General features: G+C 40.3%; 1 protein-coding gene across 1 annotated transcript in view; it reads left to right on the forward strand.

Moving 5' to 3' along the window:
- RERG (RAS like estrogen regulated growth inhibitor) overlaps positions 1–9,860 on the forward strand; it is a 105,182-nt gene extending 95,322 nt beyond the window's left edge. The window contains exons 3-4 of the mRNA XM_026868330.1: positions 8,449–8,522; positions 9,240–9,860. Of these exons, the coding sequence (XP_026724131.1) occupies positions 8,449–8,522; positions 9,240–9,647 (482 nt within the window). The 3' untranslated portion in view covers positions 9,648–9,860. The remainder of the gene's footprint in view (positions 1–8,448; positions 8,523–9,239) is intronic.
- The last annotated feature ends 237 nt before the right edge of the window (positions 9,861–10,097 follow it).

Genomic DNA, 10,097 nt, shown 5'->3' on the forward strand with positions numbered 1-10,097 from the left:
GGAGGGAGGGAGGGAGGGAGGGAGGGAGAAAACTCTGTTAGTGCCCTGAATTATCTCACAGCAGATTACTTCATCTCCTATAGACCAACTCAAGACTTCAATTTCACTGCTGTGTCAAGAACAGCAGAAATCACTTTGTGGAGATATTGTTTACATTGGCAAGAAGGCTTTTCCCATTGGAAAGCTTGTTTCAAGGAAGATTATTTTTACATTAGAAAGGTAGTTTTGCCTATGGAACCACATCTGTAGCTGGAGGTTCTGTTAACAAAATGGTATTCAGGGACCATAAGGGAAGTTTGCAGATACCAATCATAATATAATTAACATTACAACACTAGCAAATATTGCTAACCTGAATTTCTTTTCTGCACATGATAAACACAGATCTATGCAAACAACATAGACAACAGAGCAGAGTGGGAATATATCCAAACTAGCTTTCGTCAAAATGGTTGAAAACCAGAAAAGCTTAGTAGTGGGAGCCAAGACCTTGCTAACAATAATTTACTCTAGCAAGAGAAGATGCAAGAACTATCTGGGGCAATTTTGTGCCAGTGAAGCCATGAAAAAGAGCTCAGATCCAAATACAGTTCTCAAGGACTGTCTTTGCTTTCTGGTTTATTCAGCTAACACATTGTCTGGACAGCTGGAATACTGTCTCAATACAGACTCTTCATCCCCAGAATTGCTTTCCCCGCTGCAGATCACAACTTGAAGAAACACATGTCTTTTTATATATTGTAGATTTCTAGTTTTCTTGACTACTTGTGGTTCACTCAGCAAGTTTGTCTTAACACTCATGAAGGTTTACTGCCTGCCTCTACCATAAAAATATTAACTCCCAGCAGCACAGCTGAGAGAGAAACTGCCCAGACAGCAAACAGAACTTTTAACAAAGGGGCCCATACTAAAATGTGTTAATAAATCATTAACTGATAGTCCCTTCAGCTCTTAGGGTGTAAAAGTTGGCAGAGCAGCAGCCCCAGGAGGAAGGCAGCCTGGGGAAGCCTCCCCCCTGAGCCCTCTCTCGCTCCTGCTGCATAACAGGAGCAGATTGTTGATGTGCTCGTGATTAAAAATAACCATTTTCCATAGTGAGTAAAAGATGAGCAAGTTCTGCCATCATCTTGCAAAACTCTGCCTTCTGCATATTTCATCCAAACACCCATGTTGACAACTGCAGCTTATCCAAGCACAAGCTAGGAATAACATGTGGTCCAGTATGGGCTTTCAGCCAAAGAGAAATGTAATGGTAACCAACCATTTGGGGCTAGGAGGAATTACTGCCAACGTGTGTTTCAGGGAGCACCATGACAAATGTGTAGATGCTTAATTGCTGGAAAATATATTCTTTTCAAGCCAGACTCTAGCTATTAGTATCCTCATTTTTTATTAACAAAATTACTCACTCCTTCTGCCTCAGTGCTGAGGGGATTCAGTTCTCAATAGTCCAGATTGTGCCTTCCAAGTCATCTTTCTGGGCTCCTATTTTTCTGACTTCAGAACAGTAGAAACATTACTTAATTTGATATATATTTAATACATTATATTGTTTTTACTATACTCCTTAGCAGTAGGAATTTATAGTGAATGTATTATTGCAATGATCCCTGAAAGTATTCCTGATTTCTCTGAGGCGTTTGTAAGGAAATGGACTGGTAAGGCCTAGAGCACCTTAAACCCCCAAACACAGTTTATAAATTGCTCAACAAAGACTTGAAATGACAAAATTGTGATTGAGAGCAGCAAAGGAAGATGCTTAAAATAACATGGGAAGCAGTTATCTGAAAATATGGTTTGTTTTCTTTCATATGAGTCTCAAGATGACGATAGTCCTGATGCCACTAATAAAAATATTGCCTTTTTGTGGTAGCTCGACAGACAGCAAAAATCATGAATGACAGTGGCTGTTCTTGCTGTAGCTACAGCTGCAAAATATTTTGCCCCTATTTTTCTTGCTCATCAGTTCTGAAATGTTCTCCAGATGAGCAGAAGTTTCCAGTGCTTGCTTTTGCACCTTCAGGAAAGCAGGCTTTTGTTTTGCTTGTTTTAGGTGTGAGAAAAGTCTCACTGGTTAATTTTCATTTTTATTGGCAGAAATAAGGTGAAACTCGCAGCTTTGCTAACAAAGACTTCTTGCCACAATCAAATAAAAAAGTGTAGCAAAACATGGTTTATTTAGACTTAAACTTGTCATGCACATAATTCATACTAGGAACTATTGCCTCTGCTTAGTGTTGTTAAGCAAGTTAAATCAGAAAATGGAAAAAACAGTTAAAGCCTTAAAGCTTACTCCCTACTAGTTATGACTTCTCCAGCGTTGTTGGTTTTGTTTTAGCAATTGTTTTAGCATGCCTTAATGAATCCAGTTCCCAGATATCTGTACACACTTTCTCTGCCTATCTCAGGAAAAGCTAGATGAGGACAGAATCTATAGGAAAGAAAACATAACACCACTCCCTTTCTCCTCAAAAGAAACCCAGTCTTCTCACACAGGAGAAATACCATATGTAGCAGAAGCAAACAGACCGACAGCCATTCCATTATTTTTAGAAGTATCTTAAAGAAAACTGTATTCTAGGATTTCTATTTGGAGGCCAAAATGTTATTTATTGAAAGCATCAACACACCAAGAAAAAATGGTTTTCTGTAGACTAGTTTTATACCTCCCACATGTTCTACCTAAATGCAACAGATCCTTTCATACCAAGATGAGAACTCAAGAGTCTAGTGAGGCTATGTATGCACTAGCCATTTATTACCTTCCCACTTCATTAAAAAGAAAACGTGGTAAAAAACAAGCTGCTCACTAAGCAGCAGACCTAAGGAAGCCCATTACTTCTGAATTTGTTCTCCATATTTCATACTGCAGTAACGGTTTTCTTTGCATGTGTCCCTGTGCTCCATAGAGCATCCTTTGTCCCCTGTGAGTCCCCCACAGCACCTGAAGCTTCTTCTGAGGTCACCTACTAATAGCCTTTGCCTGTCTGCATGGACCAGAGACAGCCCCGCATCCAGGCACATGCCTGCTGACTGCCCAGAACATAGACTGGCTCCTCTGTCCTCTGCCTCCTTAGGGGCATTATATAGGGTCTCTACCCTCTGCCCAACCTGGGTTTATACAGGACAGAAATATTTGAGAACTTTGTCTTGGACTATAAAAATGGTAACTAGAAGGAGCTCAGCAGGCTAAAACACTGCCTTCAGTGCCTCCCACATGACTTTTTTTGTGCTCAGCTTACAGCAAATGTAGCCTTGTAGAGGGCAGCCAAAAGAGTCAAAATGAAGTTAGAAAAGAAACTCCTTTGTACATCACTATACCAATTTCAAAAGCAGCATTCACAACAGCAGACTGCATGCAAGGCAGGCCAGAGTCCCTAGAGTTGAATTAAATATCACTGCAGACACCTTCTTTCATACACGTTTTGGTTTAAATTTACATGACTGTTCATGTAGTATGACAGTTGTACATATAAAGCACATATCAGGTACTGGTACAACCTCCTGGAACTTCTCCTTTTCTATTTCCTGACCCTTCGTGTTACACATGCAGAAACACAACATTGAAGAGTCCAAGTCCAATTATCAGAGCTGTCAGTTTCCTTTTAGTAACTTTCTTTTTACTACTTTTTCTGCTTTTACATGTGATAATAATGGTTGCAATATCGATGCATGACATATCATTTGATGGTATTACTGATAAATAATACCTTCAAATGTGTTTATTTTGGGGTCTGTACTGTCATTTAATAGAGTCATGTGGGGATACACTGTATTAGCATTAGAAATATGTACTAAAAACACAAGGCTAGTACTGTGCTTACTGTAAAACCACTGATGGTTGGAAAATAAAAACCCTCCTATAAGTTAAGTAATGGATGGAGTAACAGCCAGATGCAGGCAAGAAAAATACATTCAGTTGAGTTTTGAGAAGAGCTAGAGTGGGGGAAGGAAGAAGACAGGAGAGACTTTCTGAGTCAGGAAGGTACACTGAACTTAGAGGGGCTTTCTAAAATGTCAGAAGTTCTGAAGCAGCAAGGAAATGCAGAGCCGGACAGATTTCACAAACGCAGGCTCAAGGAAGGCTCTGGAGAATATGTCAAACAGCACCAGGGTTAGTAATGGAGGTGAATTTCTTTCCCAATCAGCTGTCAAAGTCAGCGTTCTCAAATGTGATGGACAGATGCCATCCTGATAGATGGCAAAGACTGCAGGAGTCTAAATGAACAGAAAGTTTATTTTAAAAAGACAAAGACCAGGAACCTTTATTATGTAATCAGAAATAATTATGGGAAATTTTAGTCTTTTAAACATACTGCTGCATTGCCATCCAACAAGACTTTAACCATAAGTTAAAGTTGTTGCCCATTAGCTGAAGTTTTTTGGTGTGGAAACTCAGCAATAATTATTACACAAAAGCTCTTTCTCTAGATCTCTTGCAGTTCTTGGATCCAGCTGGCTAAAAGCCACCACCTCACCAAAGCTTCTTAGGGTATTTTTGTATGTCCTCATTTTACTAACCTTTGTTGACAAAAATGAACTAAAATTCTGAATGGAAACAGAGTTTATGTCCCTCCATACTTAAAAGCAAACCAAAGAGACCCAGCTGTTCCTTAAATTTACATATAAAATGGTGTATGTCATTGCTTCATCTCAGCTGATTTACCTACTCCTACTACAAGTGTTTTCCTAAAAGCAATAAACCCTTTCAGTGCAAGTATTTCCTTCCAGAACTGTGACATACGCCTGATACATATTTCCTGTTCAAAGCAAACAAGTGCTGAATACAGCTTTTTATATCACTGCAAATATAAACCAAGAACTAGCAATTAGTTCTCAGATCATAGGGGTTTTTTTTCTGAAAATCTAATCTTCTGGATCAGATATCATAGAATGATTTGGGTTAGAATGGACCTTAAAGATCATCTAATTCCAACTCAATAGATCAGGATAATCCTGGACAAATAGATTTGATAAATGACCAGCTAAGTCTAATAGGCCAAAACTCTATTAGATATGTCACAATAAGCATAGCACAAGGATGTGATGTGGTTAAGCTGTGACTCAGTATCATGTCTGTGAACAGTCTATAGATCATGGGCTTCAATATTTTCTCTATAGAAGTTTAATAGTCTTTTTCCCTACATTTTTAAAAATCATATTGCTCAGAAAAATAGGGAGATTTATAACATGCTTATCAACACAAAGCATCCCAGAAGAGGTTTTTAATATTTTTTCCCCCCACAAAAATCTTTATTTCCATAATTATTCAGCAGCTTTGGTAATTTGAAAATTTTATCCACTTCCCATTAATAAATTACTGTGGCAATATGTTGTAGATTTAAAAACAAACTGCTGCCACTTACCGACAAGTTTCTCAGGCTTTTTGACAGCTCTGAATGTGTCTGAAGTAAACTTAGGTTTTCCAAGCGATAGAACTGTGAGAACCGAGTGCTTTGAACAGCAAGAGTGCTGGGGGATTGCAGCTTTATAACCAAGTGGGACCCTGAAGTCTGGCATCGGCTTTCAAGGCCACAGTCATCAGCACCTTTGATCTTGTTATTTGGAATATGAATAGAAGCATAGCACACCCCCAAACCAACAAGAACCGGTCAGATTTACTTACTTATACTGAAGCAGAGCAAACAACCCAATATGACTGTTTCCACAGTACTAGCAGCATCAGACACCACAGTTCAGCCTGCAGCAACAGCTCCCTAACTCTGCTTTGAGGGTGCCAGTTTTGACACTGAGTCTATGACAAGCAAAACAGAGCTCTGATATTTCTTTTCTCCCTATGAAGTTTTAACCATATAGCTATATAGGTATCACCTGCTGCAAATGACAATCTGAAGCTCAGAAAGTTGCCTGTAGTCATCTTGGGAGCCACCGGTACAGTGTCACACTTTGCTTTTTCTACCTGATGATGATAAGACATTTGCATCCTGGATTTATCTGACCAGTTTTGGACTTCTGCATGTTTTGAGGTGTTATTTATCCCAAGAGAGAGATCAGACAAGATACATCAAGTACATATTTTACTTTATCAACCCTAATAGGAGTCAAGGCTGTTTAACTGAGACACAGACGCCTGTGTTGTTAATTGTTCCAGTTAGGGTTCCAGCAGGTATCTCAAGTCATCTAATTTCTCTCTAGCTGCATGTCTCAAAAAAAAAAAAAATGACACAGGGAAAATTATATTAATAAATCCTAAAGCAAGGCAGTGCATTTGTGGAGTACCATGGGATCGATATGAACAGACTAGAAATCAAAGCTTCAGGGACTGTAACTTCCAAGACAACCAGATTCTTCAGATGTTTCTGCTCCTTTGAAGCCATGTCTGTGACTACACTAAAAAATGCTTTAAACATCCAGCTGGTTTACACTCATTAAAATTCACCCAGCTACCACACATTCCAAAGCACAGGAACAGACACACATTTACTAAAATAAATTTACACTAATCTGAACCAAATAAGTACTACTCATTCATGATCAAATTCCACCCCAATGTGAGCAGCCAAAGTGAGTTGAACTTTCAACATAAAGTGTCGCTAGAGTCCTATTTTGAGAATTCATGTATCATTTAAGAATCATGCTGCTTTTCTTCAGTGAGCACAAGCCCACTCCTTGAGATTTATTCTCCCATTTCATGGGAGAAGAGCTGTATGGGCTACTGAACTCTGCCTCCTAAGAACGTTTCACAGATGTGCTGCAAACATGGTTGAATAAGTACTTTCTCAACATATGTGGACCAGTTTTCAACAGCTACTTGTCAAGCATGGCCAGATGGCTGAAGGCATTTAAGCATTACAAGGCCTAAACAAGTAAGCAGCTAATGTCACATTACTCAGAGCACCATCTCCACAGCACTGTCCCCCCACAAAACAAAGCATAAGTTCCTAAATGATCTTGGAGTGTTGCACAGGGAATCCCAACCTAGCACTGAACATTTTAGCCACTGAAATAACTGAAGGTGCATCACTACAGCTTCCACACCGAACTAGACCTTTACCTTTTCTGCATTTCCCTGCGGGAATTACTGCAGCTAGGAGAGCGTACAGAAGGGACATATAAGACATACCACTGAGAAATGTAGATATATCCTACTCTGCTGTGTAGATACAGCCTAAGAACCACAAAATTAGGACTCTAACTCCTTCAACAGCCTTGCAATACTAAATAGAAGACATATTTACAGCCTCTAAAAAAACCTAGTCTTCACAGCCTGAAACCCTACAGCAAGATTGTTTGCCATCTGCCTAATTAAATTGACCATTTGTCCCTATTAGAGGCAGCTGTGCTACTTAAAGCAATTAAGGTGGCACAGGAGGGAAGTGACATTTTTGATTTGTCAGTAGAGTGTGTGCAGCACTGACAGCATTGAAACATTCATAATTTTGAAGGAGTGACATTCTTAAGTATTGTCATATACTTAAGGCATTCACCAAACATGAGCCCGTTCAGAAGTTCAAATTAAAGAAATATGTTTCCTTAAAGATATCCTTCATTCCTATTGAGGAGATTTGCACCAAATAAAAGAATTGTGTCTCTGACAGTGCAAAGCATTCAAAGTCACTGGCCACAGTTTTACTGCATGTGCATTTGCCTTTTGATATAGGACATCTGTGAGCTAGCAACACTAATAAATTTGAATGTTAGCACAGATAATTTTCCAAGTTTTAGGTCAAATGCTATCAAATTTAACATCAGAGCATTAAGATAAAAACAAACCCTTTTGTCATTAGCTTTCTGATTAGTTGCCTGGTTCCAGAACCTGGGACACAGTAAATAGGTTCCTTTTTTTCCTGTAGCATAGTGTGAATGCTTAATGCCCATGGTTATCCTTAAAAATCAAACAGGGAAATCACTGCTTGAGCCCTTGCTAGAAGAGGGGAATGTGATGATTTCAGCATGTTTCAAAGGGACATTTCTAAAATAGCTAACTGTTCTGTAATTTTATCACAGTGTAAGGCCTGAGCTTAGTGGTAAGGTTCCCTGATCTGCAACCCTACTGGTTTTGATCTTGTGAGACTTGACACTATGCAGTGACAGGCCCTTAAGCTAGATACTTTGAGAGTAGTGGTATTTGTGTTTCATAGGCGGCAGCCTTCCCTATGAACAAACATGACAAATGGGCTGCAGCCTTGCCTTTGCCACAGGAAACTGTCCTTTTGTTGGACACAGAGTGCAGCATCCACAGGCACAACCCTTTGCAGGTATAAGACATGAGAAAGAAAGAGTTGTGCCATAGAGGGACAGGTAAAAGAGTCACTGCTGTAGAAAAGGGAGTCGGAGTGTCAGTACAGAATGGCTGTAAGAGCTCCAACAAATAAAATTTAGTGAAGCTGTATGTCACATCTCAGGTCTTGTGCTAGGGTAGCTGTAAGGAAGGTAAAAAAAATGACCTTCTTTTAATGCGTTTCACAAAATGTATTCTTATTTTAGAGTCTACATATCGTCACCAAGCTACCATTGATGATGAAGTGGTTTCCATGGAGATACTAGATACAGCTGGTCAGGTGCGTGGGTACATGTACTATTATCCAATACCTTGACTTGGATGCACAGCAGGGAAGGGGAGTGCGGTGGTGGCAGCAGTGTGGTGGGTGGCAGGTGTGATCCACTTCTGGGGACAGAGATTTGCTTCTAAGCAAAGCCCCCTCTGCTCTACCACCATCATCTTGCTGCTGGACCCAGCATGCTGGATCCAGACCCTTCTGCAAGGGACCCTGCTCAGAGTTTTCAAACAGTGGAAAAACAAACAAGTCAGGGTTTACTCTGGGAATAAAATTATTTTGTTCTCATTCCTTGATTCAGGGCCAACCCAACAATATGTTGTTATTATGCACAAAATCACAGTATATTTCTACAGTCAAGTGATAAGGCTTGACAGCTTCAGTCAATGATTCCCACCAAAGTGAAGAGCAGTTTTGTCATAATCAGGTCTCCCTTCCTGTCAAACCATTGCAGGTGCTCATGCTGCACAGTTTGTATGCTGGGTGTCATTCAACAGAGATCCTCTTCCAGTTACCTGCTATGAGCCTGTCTACAGGCAGCCATGGCACCTTGGTAAAGTAGATCTCCTATGCTACATGATAAAAAAGGTGATGCATGTAAAGTATGAAGTAAAGCAGATGTCCATGGTTTTGCAGGCTTTGGAGGACCAACATCTATCTGAACACCCAGTATCTTCATAAATCAAATTCCTAAGGCTGGTGTCTGTCTTTTCAAAACAGGAGGATGCTATTCAGAAAGAAGGACATGTGCGATGGGGTGAAGGCTTTGTGCTGGTTTACGACATCACGGACAGAGTCAGCTTTGAGGAAGTGCTGCCACTTAAGAACTTGTTGGATGAAGTTAAAAAACCAAAAAATGTCACCCTGATCCTGGTGGGGAACAAAGCAGACTTGGATCACTCCAGGCAGGTCAGCACAGAGGAAGGTGAAAAGCTGGCAACAGAACTAGCATGTGCTTTTTATGAGTGCTCTGCTTGCACAGGAGAGGGAAACATTATGGAGGCCTTCTATGAGCTCTGTCGTGAGGTGCGGCGTCGAAAGATGGTCCAGGGCAAGACTCGGAGACGAAGCTCCACCACCCACGTCAAGCAGGCAATTAATAAGATGCTTACCAAAATAAGCAGCTAAAAGAGCTGCACTAAGCTAGAGAAGCATTTTAGAGCATATTAGCTTGGAGTAGGGACAAGGCAGGCAGAGCACATTTAATTAAAAATGGTCAAAGCTTTGCAATTAAAAATAAATAGAAAAGACAAACCACACCACTCTTTTTTTGAGTAACACAAGGTCAGACCTTTTTCCTGTTTTGAAATGTATTCAGCCACACTGTTTCTGGCTAACATGGGAAAAAAAAAAAAGCGGCAAACTCCAAAGGACTAGATGATTGTGGAGATCGACACTGACAGAGCATCACCTGCTTCTACAAGGCTAGCTCCAGTTTCCTGCAAGTCAGTAGTGCCTAATTTCCAGCAGCTAGCTCCTCAGTAGCCACTGGAGAGTAAGATTCAGTCCTCAGTCCATCAACAACCTTCAAGGTGTTCTGAAGGACTTAATACATGCAGAGGCTCCGGTGTTCGTCTG

The sequence above is a fragment of the Athene cunicularia genome (genome assembly GCF_003259725.1).
Source record: "Athene cunicularia isolate RWA chromosome 1 unlocalized genomic scaffold, athCun1 chr1_part2, whole genome shotgun sequence".
In the NCBI taxonomy this organism is placed as follows: domain Eukaryota; kingdom Metazoa; phylum Chordata; class Aves; order Strigiformes; family Strigidae; genus Athene; species Athene cunicularia.